Source organism: Cyrtonyx montezumae, unplaced genomic scaffold, assembly GCF_038088225.1.
Source record: "Cyrtonyx montezumae isolate F1298 unplaced genomic scaffold, pur_monq_1.0 scaffold_8, whole genome shotgun sequence".
Lineage (NCBI taxonomy): Eukaryota > Metazoa > Chordata > Aves > Galliformes > Odontophoridae > Cyrtonyx > Cyrtonyx montezumae.
The window spans coordinates 24,534,715-24,556,957 of NW_027072089.1; the positions used below are offsets into that span (position 1 = coordinate 24,534,715).

At 34.9% G+C, this 22,243-nt stretch overlaps 1 protein-coding gene across 1 annotated transcript in view; it reads left to right on the top strand.

Moving 5' to 3' along the window:
* Positions 1 to 886: 886 nt before the first annotated feature.
* CNGB3 (cyclic nucleotide gated channel subunit beta 3) overlaps positions 887 to 22,243 on the top strand; it is a 60,647-nt gene continuing 39,290 nt past the window's right edge. The window contains exons 1-3 of the mRNA XM_065751878.1: positions 887 to 994; positions 4,342 to 4,417; positions 14,054 to 14,165. Coding sequence (XP_065607950.1) covers positions 887 to 994; positions 4,342 to 4,417; positions 14,054 to 14,165 — 296 coding nt within the window. The remainder of the gene's footprint in view (positions 995 to 4,341; positions 4,418 to 14,053; positions 14,166 to 22,243) is intronic.

The window sequence follows — 22,243 nt, forward strand, 5'->3', positions numbered from 1 at the left end:
TTTAGCATATTCAGAGCCTGATAAAAATAACTAAATACTCATAGTACATGGGAGAGAAATGAAATAAAACAGATTAATTGCTTTACTGGGGTCAGGAGGTGAACTTGTACCTGCATTGGTATCAAAATATTATATTTGCAATGGTCTACATATAACATCACATTAAAGGGTTGCAAACATCTATTTCTTTAGTCACAGACCAACTCAATAACACATCCATTGACTATGGATGTCAACAGTTATTAACAAATTCCCAAGGGCACTCTCCTTTTAATGTCACATTCTTTTCATTTTTTTAATATATCCTTTTATTATAAATTATAAACCAGAAAAAACATTATTTAAAAACAAACAAACAACCCCCTCCCCCCTCAAAAAAAAAAATGTAGCTGGGTAATTGTAATGAGAAATATGCATAGATTTGCAGAAATTCTTAATAGATATATATTCTCCATTAATACATATTAATGTCATTATATTATGCTCTATGTACATTTTTATCATAGTCTAGGAACATTTTGAATAATCAAGGAATAAATCTATTTATTCTAAATATATACATACTAATTAAAATTCTATTTTCATAAAGAGAATTCTGTTGCTCAAAATAAGGCACAGTCTATGAATATGTGACAATTAAAGTTTCCTACATTGCCCTATTTAGTCCACTAAAATTGCACATAAACATAGCATAAATAATATAAAACATAGTTGAAAACAATGCCATGTCTAGAACAGACTGTGAAAGGAATTTCTTTAAGGCATCAATCAGAACTAAACCTGATTAAGAATTTAATTGGCTTGATTACTGACAGCAAGAAAGCATATGTTACCGCCTGCTCACGGTAAAAGTGTTAGAGAGGCTTTGGGACAGTTGAATGGCGAGATGTTTAAAAGACTAAAAGGAGTGTTTTCTAGGGCAAAATTATCACCTGAGCAAGCAGACAGTGAAAATGAAGGTATTCCTCCACCATCCAAGCCATCTACAGATCAGGTATAGTCTTTTGTTTATAGACTCAATAATATAATATTTTATTTGGGGACTATTTATATTTAAATTAGATTACTTTTCAAACAAATCTACTGCAGAGTATATCAATCATTATATAGCAAAATCAAATGCGTTCTTTTATTCCTCTCTTCCTTCCCACCTCTTCTTTATGAAGATAGATTTCCTCCTTTTGCAAATCACTTGCCAAATAGGACTAACCGAGCATTGCAAACAGGGTATTAAAAGTATTCATGTTCTACTTATGTTGTGCTGATGTATTCCTCCTCACCTTATTCCCTGCAGGCAGAAAATGTTAGTACATGTGTTCTGAATAGTGGAATGGCATCCAGGTATATATCACCCTGCTTTTCAATCGTGTGAAAGATAAAGTAATTAAGTAACCTTTGGCTTGCTTTTACTAATATAATTCAATTTGAAAAATACAGCAAGTGATTTCAGTCTACGCTCCACAATTTTTAGCAGTTCTTTGCTGTAAAAATTAATGCATACTTTTCATATCAGTTAATTCAATATTAAAAAAAAAGGCTGATAATACTCTTCCTTTGTTACCTTTAAAATATTTTATATTTTTAAATCTTCTCCCAGAGAAAGTCTTTTGAGCGTTTTGGTCTTTTTTATTTTATTTTATTTTATTTTATTTTATTTTATTTTATTTTATTTTATTTTATTTTATTTTATTTTATTTTATTTTATTTTATTCTCTCATCTTGACATAATCACAACTTCACAAGCAAGATGCTGACAATTTAGAGCTTAGCTAAATATTGAGGACTGTGAAACCAGTTATTTAGTATCAGTCAGTCTGAGCTATTAATCTGAATTTAGAATAAAAAAATAATCAAAACAAAATCATTAGAAGGTTATATTTAATTAAGTGCCCTATTAACATGTTCACAGTAGTCTAGCATATACCAAGACTGACTTAAATCCTGGGAATCTAGTTTTACATGTACATAATTTCCATAAACCTTACCTAAAAGAAAGAAATATCGATAAGATTGAATAGTTTCTTAGAATTTGTATTTTTCTGAAGCTCATACTTTCATAAAGCTTCAATAAGAGATTTAGTTTAATTCAACTGCAACTCAAATTCCATTTCTGATGGTTACAACCATACAAAAAAATCAATTTTTTGAACAGGCAAGCCGATAGCACCATCAACATAAAATGTCATTAATCAATGAATCATAGAATTGTTTGGGTTGGAAGAGGTCTTAAAGATCATCTACTTCCAAATTCCCTTCCAGTACATCATGTTGTGCAGGGCCCCAACCAACCTTGTCTTGAATATTTATATGGATTGGTTGTCCACAGCTTCTCTGGGCAGCCTGTGCCAGTGCCTCACCACTTTCACCATGAAGAATTTCTTTTTAACATCTAATAAAAATCTATCCTCCTTTAGTTCAAAACCATTCTTCACTGTGATTTTCTGTTCTTTATTCACAAAAGAATTTCTCAGCTGTGAATATAGAGCAAACCAGATTTTAGAAGCTGTGTAAGGTATTAGGAGTTCATGGGAAACTAAAGCAAGTAGTCTTATGAAAAGAAGTTGTGTAACAGTGAACTCCAGTCTGTGAAATTCCAAAGAAATTAAAATACAGGGGGAACATAGAAGTGTTGAAAATCACCAGACTTAGCTGAATAATTTCCACTATTCTATAATTTTAGTGAAAAATTCCTTTTTGTCATATTTGTTTAGCATGGTCCAATTATTTAGGAATATAATCTTGAGCACTGCACTTAGTGGAGGTACCAAAGCATCAGGAAAATTGATAGAGAATTGTACTAAATTAGGTAAATGTTTCTGATGGAAAATGAAATAGACCTAATACTTCAAAAGTATTTCATTTCAAAATTTCTAAGGGCTGAGGAAGAATTCCAAAGGTGACAGTGACTCAGGTATGAAAGTCCTAGAAAGTGTAAGTTCTCATACATGAGGAAAAAAACAACCAAGTGCTTGCAATTCTAGAAGGTTATTCCACATTCTGCTTCTTTACAATGCATTGTATGACATTACTCACTGAAAGAAAAAGTGCTTGAATTGCATTGGGGTTGCTATGATTATCGTTCTTCATATCAACTGCTTTTGTGCCAATAAAACATTTTATTGAAAGAAGAAAAATCTTGAATTTGAACAGCTGAACACTGTTGTAGGAAAGAAATATATATTTAGATTTCCCTAAAGATATGTATTACTCTTCTTACCAGAATGATTCTATACATCAGTACAATACCCAGAAGGTACTATTAAAATGATACTGCTAAAATACAGTATAATATTTTAATATTATAAGTGAATATTATAATATTATATAATTTTATATTATTTATTATATTATATTATATTATATTATATTATATTATATTATATTATATTATATTATATTATATTATATTATATTATATTATATTATATTATATTATATTATATTATATTATATTATATTATAATATATTAATTATATATAAGTGAATATATAAGGATTAAAATATTTCTTTGTGAGAAAGAATATTAAGATATTCTTAATATCTTAAGATATTAAGAAGTGATAAGGATTATCTTAATAATAAGATAAGTGAATGAGATAAGGATTAAAATATTTCTTTGTGAAAATACATCCTCTAAAGAGAAAAGGAGACAGGTGCATAATATCTAGTAACTGTAAAGCATTACACTCACAATGATATTTTAATTTTGTACATAAATGCATTGCTTTGGGAAGAGAAGAAAGTGCAGGAAGTCCTTAAATCTCTTGAAGTCAAATAATTTTCCATGTTCTTACAGTACCCAGTATCTTTAGTATTGCTATTATGAACAAAAGGCATATACATTTGGTCTGGGATAGGAAATGCTCACGGGGTTGACTAGCACTGTGCCATGATATAGTACTGTGAACAGACAAAAATCCCTGTGTACTTCTCATTCCCACCCTTCAGACCAACGTCAACACTTTTTAGAAGCAAGGTACGTGGCATGTTTTAATTCAAGGATGCAAACTGACTTGTGATTGGCAGTATTGAACCAGTCAGCCTTGACAGCATTAAAGAGGCTCTGGGACCAGGTAGCAGTAGAATTCCAGACTATATAACAAAGGTTATGCAGCACATGACATTAAGTTTACAGACATTAAGTTTTGGTTTCAGTATCCATGTCCTTTTGTGAATCTAGCTGGAAATTCTGGTCCAAGGACAGACACAGTACACAGGGAAACAGCTCGGTTGGTGTCATCATGGTTAGCCAAGTTCCTAGCAAATGCTGCAGACTTTAAACTGTACTTATCATACCCAGTGATACACATCTAGTTTCTAATCCTGTTCATTTTTTTAAGGGTGAAAAAACAAAAAAAGATGACCCACAGAAAACTGAGGCCAATAAGAAGGCAGAACCTTTACCGAAGGAACAAGGTCAGTAAACCATGTATGAGTGTTCCAATACTATCTGGACAAAATATATGTAAATTATATACAACTGTAAACAAAATTGTTCCTCTTAAAAGTGCTGAGGAGCTGGCCTTATTTTTCATTAAAAAAAATAATGATATAAACAAACAAAAAACCCCATAAAAATGCAATGCTATTAAAGATGATTTGCCATCAGAAGATTTCCAGACCTGGATCAAAGAGCTCAGGGCAGTAATACAGGGTAATTATTTCCCTGAAGAGTTGTTTACTAGGAATTGTGACAGCTGGTCATGGCTATTTTGCTCCTCCATATACCTATTTATTTATTTATTTTAATAGACATAACTTATATCAGAGTAGCATAGCTCTGAAATAAAGAAATAAACAAAAACAAATCAAAACAAAACAAAAACCACCCAGAATGAGTACTGCAACAACTACCAAAATAAGGTATATGGATGGGTAAAGCAATAACCATCTGTTGACCATGACCCCCACGTACACGTCTTTTTCCATCCTCTAGTATCAAAGGAAAATGCAGAGTCTATTTTTTTATTACCTCATCCTTCTTCTGTGCAAGGACAATTCAGGTTCCTTTCAGTGAACCTCCTACTTTCTTTCCCTAAATTATCTTTCTTATAGAAGAACACTGTAAAAACATCACAAGGAAACATGCGTGATCCATTCTTGCGCTTTGTATAATTGTAACTTGTATCACAATTCCTTTCCTAATATAATGAAACTTTAAAGAAAGTCCATTGAATGTAATTATCTTACTATAAAATGACTGCAGTACTAAATCAATGATTAAAAAAAATCTGACATGAATTAACTGTAGCTGCAAGGCAACCACTGTAAAATCGAGTCAGAAGTTATGTGTTATTTTAGCTGCATTAAGTCACAGATGCTTCCTCATGGAAGAATGAAATATGGTTATAGAAACTTCTGCTTCAATCCAAAATTTAATCTTGTTTTATAACGTTAATAAAACTCACAAATCCATATTTCAAAGTACCAATTGTTACTTCTCTTTTTCCCTTGTAAAATGAAAAATATGAGAAGTGGTGGCATAGAAACCGCTACCTCACTAATTCTTGCAGGACAGTGTAACAGCAGAGTTAGCAGTGCGGATACTTGCCTGCTTGTTTTTAATATCCACAGGAAGTGTCAAAGCCCTGTTTTCAAACAACCAGAAAAGAGCTTCCCTTTGCATATGTGTAGTAGCAAGTCAGATAGACAGCGGATGTTCAATCCAAAGCACTTGCACAAGCATCACACTGAGTAAGGAACTTCAGTATCAGGAAAGAAAAGTGAGGCAAGTTTGAAGCAGTTCAGGCCAAGACTGCAGCAATAAATAAGGCCTCTTGCAATACTTGGTGAACTTTGTAACAAGTCTAAAATCCTATAGTCAGCTAATAGAAGAAAATAAATAATATCTGTAGGGAAGCAAATGACAAGAGACTAGACACAGCATTTTGTGATGTATGTATGTATTTGGAAAGAATTTTCAAAAGTACAGCCAGAGCTCAGCCAAAAACAGTTAAAAGAGACCAGTTAAGATGATAAATTAAAACTAGACAGAGAAAAGGTTTTTTGAGATCTCTAAGTAATTTCTCTGATATAGTCAGTATAAAACAAATTAGCGCAACCTCTCATCACAAGCTCTCTGTGCAGATTCACAATCCTAAAGTAGAAACCAACATCCTGAGGAGACCTTGCCTTCACCCACTTCTTCTCACGTGGCTAAAAGCAGCCATCACCTTCTCTCTTCCTCCTAGCACTTCACAAGGCAGTGTGATGTCCCCTGCATAGATGAGAGCTCAGGAGGCACAATTGGTTGAAACTTGGCCATCTAACATCTCTCATCAGCACCTTGTACTTTTGGCTTCCTTGCTGGCTACATTTTGCCTTCTCTCCACCTTCTCAGTTCCCTGCTCTCACTAATTGCTTTGTGATTGCTCCTGTGTAATTAGCTCATTCTGTAATCCACTGTGCTAAGTAGATTTATTTCATAACGGATTCATTTTAGATTTTTTTCCTTGAATTACTTTATGTACTCAACAAACTATGATTCACCTAATTAGAGGTTCTGTGATTTTGAATCCAAGTGCTATAATTTCTTTGCATACTTATCACCTTCTGTAACAGACTGGCTATACAAATGCTTTACTGGTTTACACACTGCTTTTCAATATCTCTGCTGACTGTTATACTATTTAGAAAGTCATGTCCAGTCTCCACCTGATAGTTCATGATTGTTTTATCACTCTGTAGCCCTGGTAACAACGGTGTTACTCTTCCCAGTCTATTCTTTTTACTTTCCCTTTCTCTAAGCACTTCTTAGCATCAGATATAAATTTCTTCTGAATATTCTGAATGCTCATTTTCAGTGATATTTAGCCTTCTCAGAGGTCAGATGCTTTGGAAAACGCATATAAAATTTTGCATGCCAACTTCCAAGTGAGATGCACGTCACACTACAGTGTAAATGGGAATTTGGTGTTTATGACAGACTCAGAAAATCTATATTCCAAGTGAGAAGCACAGGTAGAATCAAAAATTATTACATAAACACAAATTCAATCACCATCTCTGAATGCCTAGCACCTCTAAGTCAGGACAGCTCCAGAGGAAATTTGATCCATTCCAGATTCTCTCCCAAAATGTACATTTAGATACTCAATGAACATTCACTTTCCCACTAAATATTTGCCTAAACAAATTAAAAAAAAAAAAAAAAAAAAAAAAAAAAACAGCAGAAGATGCTGATAGCTGCCACCTTTTGTATCCTAGCCTGCTGTTGTGGACAGTATTTTGTAATAAAGCAGTTTAAATCTAAATTTCTCATGTTCCAGTGCCCTAACTTCCCACGTAAAATCTGGACTAGAGAGATGGAGGAGGAAACTTTGCAACCTTCCTAATTGCTGGGCCACTGTGCAAAAATGAACTCAAAACCTGTGAAGACTCTGAAGAAAGTAGAACACAGAGCCTGGATCTAAACTAGGAGTTAATTGAAACACTAACCTAACCTTGTAGGAGGGAAGAAGAACTTGGATTTCAGCAAATATTTATATTAAAACAGTGTTCAATTTTATTTATTTCATTTATTTATTTATTGAAGTAGCTAAAACCTTCTTTCTGACCTGTTATGATTCTGGTTCTTAAGCTACTTTACAAAACCTGCCCCCTAGAACATAAAAATCCAGGGGATTTAAAAAAATGCAGATTAAATATAATATTTTGGTATAATGTGCAACAGCTCAATGAAACAAACCTGTCAGTGTAGGCACTTTCATACAATAATCTTATTCCTTGTCTTCTGATCCTTTATACTCTTCACTGGCACTCAGGCAACAGACAGCTATTATTCTCGTAGAATGTATTTTTTCAAGATTATCCAGAACTTGAATATGTTTAATCAGCTTGCTTCCACTCCTGCTGATATGAAGCTTTTTAATACCTTTCAGATATCCATTTCTCATGTGAATGACAGGGCTAAAAGCTGAGAAAACAAACTCAGCTTCTTTAAATGATCCTTCTTTTTGTTATTAACATGGAAAATAAGCGTTTATAATACTATAGTTAGCCACTGAAGATGAGATTCGTATTAAAAGTTAATGTGAACCTTCTTATTGTTTTGCTTAAAATCCACTGGTTTCTGAAACATTTTGTTTTGCACATAGCATTTGTTTCAAAAGTTTTACTTGGTAAATCACAAAGCTGTGTATTTTGTAATGTTAGAAATGAATTTTATCTCCTTCTTCCATAGGTTTCCTTTATATTTAAGTTTCTAGGCATTTTCACTACCCCACAGACAGGTTTTTCAAGTATTTATGGATGCAGATCCAATTCTGGGAGGCAAGGATAATCAGGCAAATTACTATGGCAAAGAAGCCCAGAAAGTTTCTAAATCAGTTTTTCTATTTCCCACACTACAACTTCAAATGCAAAGTCCTTCTTTATGACTGCTATTTAGAAGAACCTTCTCTAACATATGATAATGTTTAATAACCTTTTTTTTAGACTTTTAACCATAGTAATAGTTTTCAAAAGAGGAAAGGACAAAAACTACTGATTTTAAGTGCCCAGAATTATGTTTCTAAGGAATATGTCACTAAGATAGTGAAAAAGCAGATTGTTCTACCATTAGCCATGATGGCTTCTGTTAGTAGCCTCTTTATGCAGTGTTTCAAACAGTGCTGTCTAACCTCAAGTATTTCCATGTATTATTAAAATTCCCAGTATTGCTGCTTGTTTATTAAATAAAGTGGTCTTACCACATGAGTACAGATACCAAACCACATAAGGTTTTCAAGCAGACACTGAATCTAAATATTCAAAAAATAAAGATAGAAGATTTTCAGGACTTTTTCCTTTACTGACAGTGTTAAATGTTCTTTAAACAAAGATTGCCAACATTAAGCCTCATAATAAACATCAGAATATGCATTAATTTTATAATTGTATTACATATATAGCATGAAAACTAAAATTGTGAGGTAATGTAGTATATTATAAACATCAATATATTTTAAGATATCCACATTTTTGTTGAAGTCACTAAAATTTAGTCATATAAAACTGTATGTGACAATATATTTAACTAATATAAAGTTGCCTTCTTTCCAATCCTTCAACATCATGCTGCTGTTTCAATAGACAGAGCAGGGCTCAGATAGGAGACAATAACGTGCTTGTTCAAGCAATTTGCTCAGCTCCTCTGTTCCCACAGTAGCCATGGGAAGGAATCAGAGGAAAAATAGTCCTAGGAAGCCTTGAGAGGTTTTTATTGCCCTTTACAAGTCTGAGACCTTAGAAGACCTGCAATAATGGGACTGAGAAGTAGAAAAAATGATGAATTAGCATGCAGATTGACTATGCAGTTCTGTATGCTAAATATTTTCTGTTTTAGGAAATAAATTTGTATTTATGCTTTACTGTTTGAGGGATCATTATAACCCTCATGACCACAAGTTATCCATGGGGTTTTAGAGTCCTTTGTTCTCATTGCTTATTGTCTGAAGAGATGTCTGCAACACTTCCTTGGGGCTTGGTTCATGACAGATTTTTGATTGCACAAATACTTACTTATGCTCAAGACTTAATGATCTAGAAGAATCAAAACTGATTATTGTGAGAGTGATGACTCTGCAGCACTGTGTGCTGGCACTGGCAGATCTCCCCATGCCCTTGTGGAAAAAGACATGTATGTAGGTTTGGAAGTAATAATCAAATGAATATGGAAAGACTGTAAAGACACTGTATCCAAAACAGTGATGTGAAAACTGAAGATAAAAGCTGCTTTATCAAAACATGAACAGAGGATCTATGCAGCATCAAAATAAGTTGGGTATACTCTCACAATATGCAGACAATTTTTGCTATGTTTATCTAATCCTGCAATACTGTTCCAATGTCATTTAACTGCAGAAATGAAAATAGGGGACAAGAATAAACAATAAAAGATTTAACAGTATCAGTTTTTGGGTGGGACCATCTTCAACCTGACAAATCTGACATTTAGGTAAAGATTGATATCTTACCATTATCCCTTTTTTAAGACTAATTTGCTTTGTTTAGGTCTCCTGGAAGATAAAGGATTTGTGGAAAATTGGAAAAATCTGAAAGAGTATGAGAGGGAAATTTATAAGCTGCCTCTTTTTCTTATCTCAGGCAGATCACTGATCTGATGAGGTTTCAGTGGACCTCTCACTTTAACCAGCTACCATTTTGACAGATTACTTTGAACAGTGTTTTGCCTGAAAGTTAAACTTCCACAACTGGAGCTTTTCCTTTGCATCTTAAAACAGCAATACATGTCCCCAGCTCAGTTTTTTACCTATATTCCACTATAACATGAAATCGTTAAAAAAAAATCAAACCCCTTTCCAAATTAAGTCTGGATCCATCTGTTTTGAGAACTGCTTTAGATGTTTGCACCTTGGCATAATTCTGCCTTCTTTTGCACACTCATTATTTCTTTATCATGTTCAAATGTATGTAAAGCCAATAGAAGTTTTCTCGGCTGTTCCACTGATGCCATTCATTTGATGGATTGTCATCTATTTTAGAAATCAACTCTTGTGCTCTAACTGTTCTCTAAAATGACTAACACATTGTTCCTTAAACTCCAGCATTCCTTTGGAGCTGGTCTCAGAAGACAGAGGGGTATGATTTAGATTCTCTAAGCATTGAAGAGTGTCTAGGGCATTTTAAGTGTGACTACACAAACAGCACTCCCAACTTCACACGGAAGGAAGCAGCTAAAACTTGACATGCATCTGGCAGTGATGGCAGAGCCTGATATACTAATCCTAATGAAAATAAGCTTCATGCTTGTACTGTAAATTTATGAACTCTAAAAACTGGAAAAGTTTGAAAATTCATTGATTACAGTGCTTTTCTGAGTCCAGACAGCATTTAATGATCTGTGTAGGCTAACCTCAGACTGAATATCTTCAGAGTACACAGAAGTCTGAGAAGCCATTACTCTTGTGCACTGGGAAGCCTATACACAAGATCCTTACATTCTGTTACTTGGTAGTCTTCCCTACCAGTACAGGTTGCCATGCCAGAGACAGATTGTTTCACCCAGGAGCCTGCTCCTCTGCATAGTGAGTCTACTCTGATACTATATTTCTAAAGAATGCCCTTCCGAAGCAATTCTCTTTTGTTGTCCCCCAGTATCCTTTAGTTTTTCACCAAAAAGAATTCTAGTAGTGTATGACTGGTTTCCTTTAGAATAAGGGGTGGTGAAGCACTGGCACAGGTTGCCCAGAGAAGCCATAGTTGCCCCATCCCTGGAGACACTGAAGGCAAGGTTGGATGGTGCCGTGGGCAGTCTAAGTTGCTTGGTGGCAGCCCTGCCCATGGCAGGGAGTTGGAAGGTGATGGCATTTAAGATCTCTTTCAACTCAAGTTAGTCTGTGATTCTATGATGAAAATAAACCAGAAGCATTTCAGAACTATGCCTATTTAACTTGAACTGCTGATAGTCACTCAGTTCTGAGGATCACAGTAGACCCAATTTGACATCCAGCTACTTCAAACAGATATGCTATGAATGCCAGGCCTACAGCATCATTTCAATGTGCTGACTGTTTCTATCAGGTTTCAATTCTTGCCTAGCATAAGTAAAATCAGGGGTAGGTGCTATAATAAAGAAAATTCCCAATGAGACAGAGAAATGTTCAGATGAGTCTTCTTTTTACTTATGAGCTCTGCTTTCCCCCACCCACCCCCAAAAAATTGGGAAACTAAAATTACTGAATTCAGAAGGGAGCAGAAGTAGTAGATGATAGAGCAGAAAATGTTGGCTTTCACCCCTGCTTTTCTACATCATATTATGTTGACCACAAAACCACAGGAGGCTTATGTGCCAAGGAAAGCACAGAGCCAATAGTATCATTTGTAGAAATTCTTTGGGATCAACAGCATTTTAACAGGTTAAGGAGAGTTAAATAGATTCCTTTCTGAATCAGTAAAAGAGCCACAAATTAGTCAGTTAAAAATACATCACAAATACCTTTATTTTCTGTAACTATAGCTACTCCTAGATTTTCTTACAGAAGATGTCTGTGAAATTCCTTGGAGAAACAAATTTATTTCATTATGAAAATATATTCACTGAATTAGAAGCCTGAATCCATTTTAAAATACCTCCCTTGAAATACATATATCTATTAAAAGTTTTTTTTTACTAGAATTCAAAGAGAAATATTTGAACTGTGTAATCAAATGGTAAAGAATCCTTCCGTCCCCTCTTGAATGTTCCAAGTGACAGTAACAGCAGCAGTTCTCTGCTGACCTTACCTCTCTGCACATGGTTTATTTTTTACCTTTAAAATCCCCGGGTGGACCCTTCAGGCAAGAGGAAATACTCCCAGCATATATTTCCAATAGAATTGTCCTCAAGATGGTACTGTGATACTAAATGCTGCCAACAGGAAAAAAAAAATCTTCATTTATATTAGGTGGGCAAGATATCATTACCAATTTAAGATATAAATCCTATTGAATGTCATAGTTTTAAATGGAATTCCTCTCAACAATCTTCCCAGCTTTCGGCTGATAAGTAAGACAAATCCTGCAGGCTGTTTCTTCATACTTCATATTGTCACATTTCTCCCAAGGACTATTTGAAAATTAACCCCTAAACTTGAAGCCAAAACAACCAGCATGTTAGGGAACTTGGATTACTTTGCCTTGTCTTCAGTTCCTTGTCTGACTCTGACTTGAGTATTTCTAGCAGTTTCTTACTCTGCACTGGGTCTTTGATCCTTTTTAAAACATTAATTCCTGTAAGAGCAGCAGTCCCACAAGGCATTCTCAGTTCTTAACCCAATTACTGAGATAAGAATTCTCTCTAGAAATGCTCAACTGGCTCTGTAAACAGTTGTTAATCCAGTAAAATCTGAAACTCAGCTCAAGAAACATCATGCCTATTCTGAAGCGGTGCACAGAAGGAAAAAAGGTATCCCAAACCTGAATAAATGCTGGTATAGGGGTAGATTGGGTTATCTGGTGCTGTAATTGGTGTTGGCCAATTGTCCTTCACTGAGTTTTGTTCCAATGCCCTTTGAAGCAATCACCTTCCAGCTGGGCAACTTAACAGTTTACTGCTGTGACTGCTTATACCCCTCTGAAATGAATAACTCCCTAAATAAGGAGATTAACTATCAAAAAAATAATCTTATGTTATCTATCAAAAATACTCAAGGTTTTACTTCCTTTGAGCTGTCTTGAATTTAAAATACTACATACACAACAGGGTTCTGATTTATTTGCTATGATGTCTCCTTGCCAAGCTTTTTCCTCTGTAATCATATTACTTAAAGTATTTATGAAGGCTGGGTTTGTTCCTCCTTTATGCAAAGTGGCGGACTGATGACAGCTTTCAAATCATTTTTCACCATGAAAATTTAAAATAAATAAATAAGACTAATTGGAAGAATTAATCACATAAATTCTCTCAAGTGGCATACAGCATTTGCATAGCAGAAAGTGAAACAAATTTATTACTAAATTTTCTTTAAAAAATTATTGTAATAAAAATGAAGTAGACTAGTCAAGGTTGTACATACTCACATCCTTAGTGATGTATTTTAATCATAATTTACTCAGCAGCAAATGGGACTATCATAGCAGCTGAAGCAGCAAGAGATACAATGCAGTACAAACACTAGGACATAAATAATGCCATCAGCATTTGCTACGCATAAGCAAATAAGCTGCTTTTCATTTTTCCTCCCATATTTCGTGAGGTATATCTCAGCAGGCCTATCTATCTGTCCTCAATTGTTTTAAATATGTACACACTATAATTCTATTATACTGCACACGTTCGTGTTGCTTATAAATTTAGATCTGTGTATCGATCATTGTTGAGCAGCTTACATGTGCATCAAGATTAAAAATCACAATAAGTTTGATATTCTAAAAGATACTCTCAGCATAAATATGTTCTGTACAACACACAATGAGATAGATTTATGCAGGAAATCATTCAAAAGCCAGGTTTCAGCATCAGTGTCACATCCACTGAAGAGATAATGGAGCCAGGTTCTGATTCTTCTAAAACTGTCCTCATGATTCTTTAAAAATTAGTATTCAGAAATTACAATTTATTTCCAAATGCAGAGGGAGTTACAGAAAAAGCAGCCAAGCCTTCAGAAACTGAAAAATCAACTGAACCAACTAAGGCAATTCAACAAGAACAGCATCAGCTCAATAATGGGAAAGAAGACGCCAAGTGAGTAAAATCTACTTTTGAAAATGCGAATTTTTTTCACTGTTACCCTGACTTTACATTTCTGTGTGCAATATTTCAGTTCTTAGGAATGTCCCCAGTATTGTAAAGATCTGGAGAGCATCATTTCAATTCTAAGGCAACCACAAATAAGCAGAATTCATTTAGTATGTGCTTTTGGTGGTTTGTTTGATACCTCATTCTAAATTGCAGGAATGAGGAAAAGGATTTCCTTAATACCTGTATTGAATAAATTTAGAAATTCTCATTATTATTGTTATTCTACCTTAGAAAAGGAATAAACCCCAGGTTACTGCCCTGAATAGCTGGAAAGTTTGTCACATTATCCTGATTTAAAAGATTTTTAACCTGTACATGATCTTGGTGAGTTATACCCTTAAATCACCATTATAATATGCAGTCAGATGATTAGAACTCTCTTTTCCTGAGAAGAGACAGAGAAATTAAACAATTGCTCTTCAGAGAAAAAGCCCTTCAGGAGAAAATACTGGGTCATTCTACCTTTGGAAAAAGCATACATAAATATTTGTTTTACTAAAATAGGATTGAAAGAGAAGTCCAAGAAAGTATAATCCAGTAATAATCAGTGTTCACCATAGATCCACAGAAAATCCAGAGTTGGAAGCCTGCTTCAAAAGGAACCTGGAACAAATGTCTGCTAAGAATTTAGAAGTTAGACCCAGCTTCCAAATTAGAACAAGTTGATCAGTCTAGTTCTGAATCTCCAAAGATGGAGGCTCCACAGTTTCTCCAGGCAATCTGGTCTACCTCATTTCTTGCCTTTTTGCTGTACACCTCCTAGAACAGTTTGGATTCATATTCTCAATAAACACTCCTGTAGTAGTAGAAAACTGAAATTACCTCTGTTTTCTCAGCTCTCCAGCTCTTAGTTGAGCAAACCCAATTTTCTCACTGTCTTCTCATACATCTAGTACCCAGTCATCCCAATAACCCTAAGCTAGTGTACCACATTGTCTGTCTCTTTTATGGGAGAAACTACAGCTGAACACAGATACCATTTCAGAAACATCACAGAAGTACAAATAAGCGCGCTACCTCAATCAGCTGGCTATGCTTTTTCTAAAGCATTGCAAGTGAACACCTTTCATTGCTGCAGGAACACCTTGGATAATACAGATAGTTTAATATGGGTTCATATTAGATTTGGCCTGCCAGGACCCTCAGAACCTTTCATGCAAAGCTGTTTTCAATTCAGTCAGCCTCAAGCCTTTACAACTTGCATGGAGTTAATCCAGGTGCAGGAACATGTCTTTGCTCAGCTTCATTAAGTTCTTGTTAGCTTGTCTCCCAGCCTGCTGAGATCCCTTTGAAAAGAAAATTACGGATATACTCAGTTCATAACAGGGTAGAAACTCCTCCTAATTGCTTTTGCGTTCTATTATTTTGATTATCCTGATGGCATAAGGCAGAAGTATTTTCCTGACATGTAGCTATTTAAATTAAAGAGAAGATTGGCTATTTCCTTTCCTTCACGAAGACAGACTTTGTAGTGCAGTGACAAGCAATAATCAATCAAAATACTAACACATATGCCTCTATAAAATAGTACATGTAATAAGAACAGCCCTGACTAAAATGTCTGAAAATGTTATAAATAACTTGTTAATTTGAATGTGAATCAGTAGGTCAACAATGGAAGCCAAGATAAAGCTATCGCCTTTTTTTTTTGTCACTGTTGGATGTTATTATATGTTTGCAGTTCCACTAGTGAATTCTGTAACCATGGTTAACACAACGACATTATACTTATGAAACAAAGGGCATGTTGCTAGTTAGAAGAGGAAACCTGCCTGTTAAAATGAAATATAAAATGTTTATATTAAACATTCTCTTCTCAGAGCTCTTCTGACTCACTGTCATGCATGCATACAGTTAGAAGCATCAAGCCAGTCTAATTAGAACAGCTTCTAAAAGGACAATAAATCTTGGCAAATTCCACTGTCAAAACAGTTACCCGCTCAATTCTGCAGCAGGGCTTGGGAGGCATGGCACTGGTGTCATCACATCTGTATGAAACTAAACTAAACAGATCTATTATAAAGCTTTCAGAGCTGGAGGGAGAATCATTTTAAAATGGCACATTTTCTGGAATTTCATTTGTTGTCCCTGAGATACATGGGAGTCTATTCAGACAAAACTGTCAATCAAGTTCACTATTTTATTTTGTCTATGCATTCACATTTACCTACTAGAATATTTTTATGGAAAATAATTGCCTTTGTTATACAAGAAAAGCTATATAGATTTACATGCACATGCAGAATTTGAGGCAAATGGAAACAATCATGGAAATGATGTTAATAGAAACACTTTCACCTTCTCTTCACTTACTGCAGCTTTCAATTTTTTTAAATGTATCTCTGCAGGCTCAGATATGTAGATTAAGGGAGAATAAAGGTGGTATTCATGTTTGAAACATCATGTTTCCCGTTAGACCAGGCCTGTATTTCTCATACAGAATTTCAGGGTGAAGTAATAAACTTTCACATAATTTAAATCTTAACATCTTAGACTTAGGTAATATTACTATATGAGCAGGGAAGTAGGGAAGTAGTATTCTGAGTCTTCTCTGAAAGAAAAAAAATGGCTATTTCTCTTGCTAAGTAAATGACAACTTTGACAAAGGCAGCATTTATTCCTGAAAACTCCCACATAAACTCTGTGTCCACAAGAAAAAAATTTGCTTTCCATCTGGACACATACTCATTTTTCAAATATAAAAGTACACTGCAATGGACATTAATATACAGTGGAAAGACATAGCTCTGGTTTTCCTACAGCCATCTCAATACTATGTCTGAAGGCAGAGACAAACAGACAGCTAATATACCAAAGCACTGATCTGCAACAGAGGCTGAAAGTTTCAGTGCCTGTTTGCTAATGGCTTAGATAGGTTTCCATGCAAGTCTGCCTGTCTGCCAATGCATTGTTTCTTCCCTCCAGCTCTAATGATAACATAGCAAAACATTAGTCCATCTCCATGGATAGCTATTCGCTGAGCAGTAATAATCTCTAGGAAGGAGGGCTAAGAGTATGCTGTCTCTTCACAGCAAGAAATGAGGGAACAAAACAACACTCAGAATCTAATTTGCACTCTAATAGAGGACTCTGGTATCTTATTGACAAGGAATTAGCGTAAAACTTAATTGCAAACTTCATATTGTACCAAGATTTCTTTCTGTTGGGGAGGGTTCGTAAAAATATGTATGCAAGTACGTAGTCATACAATTTTTTTTTAAATGCAGTGCAAGCATTTCAGGTGAGATACTCCACGGCATGTAAGCAAATGTGGCACATCCTCAAAAAAAAATAAATCAATCAAGGACTCCCTCAGGAGCAGGGAGCTGCCAGAGGGTCCCTGGGTAGTGCTCAGCACCGGCTGAACTCCTGCAGTGCTTCTTCCCACTGTCACCAAAAGTAGGCACAGCCCTTGGTGGCATTGCTTTAGATCTGGTCCTGAGCACAGCAGCCACAATTCCAGGAGCAGATCATTTTCTTATTCACATAATCATTTTGCAAATTTCTCATTTTTGTACATTTTATTTTAAAATACCTTTTTTTATTTTCCTAACCTGAAAGATGACCTTGTTCCTTTCCTATGTAATTTAGAATAGTTACCACCATTGCAGATTCACCTGATGAGCAGCTTCTGCCAATCTGAGTTCATTTTGATGACTAAACGAGGATACAGCCCTTTCCTTGATCCCATTTTCTCACACTTTGTTCTGCACTTGTGCAACCTAGCGGTCACTGGATCAGCTAGATCCAGATGGAAGCATTCACTTTCCATATGGTCTCCTACCAACATGGAGGGACCACAGAAAGACACAGGAAGGAGGAAATGAAGTTGCCAAAGTCAGAAGAATCAGACAAGTATTTAATGAGATCGCCACCCTAAGAATAATGGACTCTGTCAAATAAAACAGACAAGATAATCTGATTGTTTCTTTTGGTCTTAAAATGTAAGAAAACTTCAAATATTTTGATATAAGTGTCAGCAAAGGTATTGGTCTGCAGTGAAATAACCCCAGAAATACACCTCATCAATCACAAAGCTGAAGGAATGTTTTAGATATGAGTAGAGAAAACTTTGCTGACTTTGGTTCAATTTAAAACAGTTACAGTACTCTTTAAATAACCAAAGCCCCTAGAACACCTTGCCCTGCAAAAAGAGTGATACAGTCATTTGTACACAAGAGAAGACACCATAATTTGCTTTGTGAGGGTACTGTTTGGAACACAAAATCTAACAGGCAAGTTTGAAAAGACACAATGGCACAGGAGACACAAATGCCAGACCTTGGTATGACCCTACACTGAAGAGTGGCAATCAGCATATAGGCTGGGGCACGTGACATTTGGTTAAGAAAACTATACAAAGGGTTATGGCATAGAGGTGAGTAGAGGTGAGACAGATTGCTAAGGAGGAATTAATAGTGGATGCCTAGCCCCAAGGGTTGAGACTGAGAAACTGAAGCAACCTAGAAAACATAAAGGATGGAAGAATGGTACACAAAGCAATTGAGAGCATAGATCAAAGAAAAATGGAGGGATACAAAAGCCTTCAATAACCTCCTCTCTCTTCTGTGTATTTTAAAACCCTTTAAGCCTGGATAAAGTTGTAAGAGTGTTTCATCTTTCCAGATTACCAAGATGATTACACTGTACTATTTATACTGTGACAGTACACTGTAACCCCAGTTGGTGAATCCTGCTCTGTTAAATGCTGTGTAAAAATGCCAGTTGATACTTGCAGACCACATATCCAAGAGTACATGAAATAAAACATACAGTAGGTAAACAGGACTTCAGATGCTTTTAGATTTCACTTCAACATGTTCTGTTCAGAAAAGCTCTAAAATTATGTCTGATATGCTACCTGCAGAATCTGGGTACTTTTAACAACAACATATCCAAACAAAAAGCACTAAATAAATTTTAATAAAATATAATAATTAAATAAGATACGGTTAACATTCCCACACAGTATGCACAATCTTCTGATTCTTCTTTTGCAAATCCAGAAACCTAGTTTTTTATATTTTCCAGGACAGCTCTTGTGCTGCAAACTGTCATGACAGCAAGTGGTTCGGGAAGACTGAATTGTGTTCGCATTTTGTCTTTTTGATAGCTACATCCCATTACCTAGTAGGTTACACCAGCCTTTCTAAAACTCATAAAGGAGATGGGTTTTTTCCCCTCTAATTTGGCTAATAGCAAAAAAAGATAACAAAACAAACAGAGATTAAGAGGCAATTTGCTATGTGGTGCATAGCCAGGTTAATAAAAAGAACTCCTGCTGGTAGCCTGTTCTTAGTGAGTAATGTACTTCATTTAGCTCAATTACTTCAACCAAGAAAATTAGAGTGCTTATTAGTGCTTGCCATCCACTAGTTGCTACACATCAATTCACCATGCATGTATCCTACAGAAATGATGTTGAATCATGAGAACAGAATCTTAGCACCTTAGTGAAACGTATCAATATCAACCCTCTACAGAGTCTCCAAAAATAATAGTTTACTGTTGGAATGACAGGAACCCAAAAAGATGACACTCATGGTTCTAAATTCTAATTGACTCGAGAGAAAGTAAAACAGGGTCAATGCTGAGTAATTCTGAAAATTCCCATTTTAAATAGTTACAAACATATTTTCTTAAGGGAAATATCTTTCTCTAGCTGTTTCCAGTTAAAGACTTCAGTACATAAAATTGTAAACAGATGTAACACACCCTGTACAACTTGTAAAATAAATATTATTTTCTTAAATCTTACACTTTTTTCTGCTTATCTGTCAGAGCTCACCTCTTTTAATGCCTGCATTGGAGTTTCTGCAATGGCTAAATAGAGAACTCAAAAATTAAATAACAAGTGTGTTGGATTAAACTTGTTGAAAACATACATGCATGTTTCCACACCCTTTAAATTCTGTTCTATTCTGTAGTTGCCAATGCTGCCTAGTGCCGTTCACTCTGTAAGACAGAAAAGTAGGTAGCCTGAAGTTGAAAAAGTCATGAATTTAGAAGTAGTTTTTTCTTGAAGACTAAATGAAGAGTGTGAAAGGACAAGAATGTCCTACATAGAATTAAATGCCTCTAAAGAGACCATTTGGTGAAAGAAGAAATGATAATTTATTTAAAATGTTATCTCTGTTACTAAATCTTTGCATAATTCTGAGGTTGGGGGGAGCATTGCAACAGGTACAACAGGGTGTATAATATATTCACACCAAACAGTTGCAAGGACATCACTGTCTTTATAAATCACGAGATGTATAAAAGTAAAACACACCATAATGCTTGCCATAATTCGGTAAAAGAAAACTGTCCCTTACTTTATAACAAGTGCTTATAATTAGTCTTGTCCAATGTTTTTCATTAAAATTCTCTGTATCCAATTATTGGCTCGTTTTCCCTAGTATTAGACTTTAAGGTGAAGTAAGACCATGCTGTGGAGCACAAGAGAAGAACAGGTAGAAACAGGGGGATTGGATGAGAAGTCTAAGTGGATCTGGCAGTCCAGCCTTATTTTAGTGGCTTAGATGAATGATCCTCAGGAGGAGATGTTTGACGATCTGTTGTCTGTAGATAAACTACTATGGTACCTAATTTAGGAAAGAATATGGTAGTAGACTGCAGAAAAGGAAAGAATGGTTTTAGACAGAGACAGCTGACAGTCATCTCAGAGGAATGTGTTCTTTTTCTGTGTCACTAAATTTCTTTATGATAGATGACATGAGTTCCAGAACTGGCTGTTTTGCAGTTTACTAGTAGGTAGAAGTGCAACAAAGTTGATTGCACTGAGCAGATTTTATAGAATAAGCATGGTCAAAAATTGTACGCCGTATGAAGTTCAGTATTGTGAAGTCTGCCAGAGTTTCCAACAGGATATAATTTCTCTTCAATTATCTAGTTATCTTCTAGAGAATCCAACTTGTTATAGCTTCCATGCAGCTCAACCTACGCATTCACTTCTTTTATTTTTCCCCTTGCTGCTTGAATTAACACTTCCTGACATATATTTTAGCTAAAAAGTTCTTATTCAGGTACTCATGCCAGTATGCACTGAATATTCACTTCCTTCAGTGAATATGATAAATAGTATTTATAGTCTCTATAAAAGAATTTCCTGGGGCCCATAATTTGTAAACTGTGTGAAACTTGCAGTTGGAGCAATTAATTAGACGAGTTGAAGAGAGCTAGAAAATATTTTATAACTCTTATTCACCACACAGTTAATGGCATTTTCCCTAATTTTTTCCCTTGCAAAAATAATAATAATAATAATAGGAAAAGAAAATATCGATGTTAAAAAATATCCAAGTAAAATATAAAGGTGAATCTATACTTGTTATCCCATTTTCACAGTGGTTAGAAAATTTTTTGTTGAGACAACTTCTTACAAGGAGATTAGTGAAGCTCTGAAATAGAGACATTAGGAAGATCATGGAAAAACCATCACTAGACATATTTTAAAAAAGGTTATACAAGCATCTGTGAAGAATGGTACAGACATATTTCATACTTTTTTGAGTGGTGGGAGATGGGATTTTAGCACGTGTCAAAGTTCTCTCCAGTCCTTCACGTGTGTTTCTTTTTTAGGATTCAAATGAATTAAGATGGGAAATCAAAGTGTCAACTGAAAATAAAACTTTTTGATTGGGAAATTTTATTGTAATTTTTTTTTTTTAATTCACTGCTTTTTATTCCCCTCTTGTTATTAAAAATTAAAGAACAGAAAATTTGAAGAAGCATTTGTGCTGTGTATATGCTAAATCATATCTAAACAGTTCTGGTAAGAGACATATGCTTCAAACAGAGATTTAATCACTTAAAAATAAGAAAGCCCTAATGGCACAATAGCCTCATTTATTCCCATATGGTTATGCCTGTGTTCTAGAATGATTAGTATCAGAAATGATTATGCCTTTATTTTTTAAAGCATGGTAAGTATTCAGTGCAATTAAACAACTTTATATCACCACTGACATTAAAGAAAGGTGATCTTTAATAGTTAATTGGTACTTTCAACATGTATC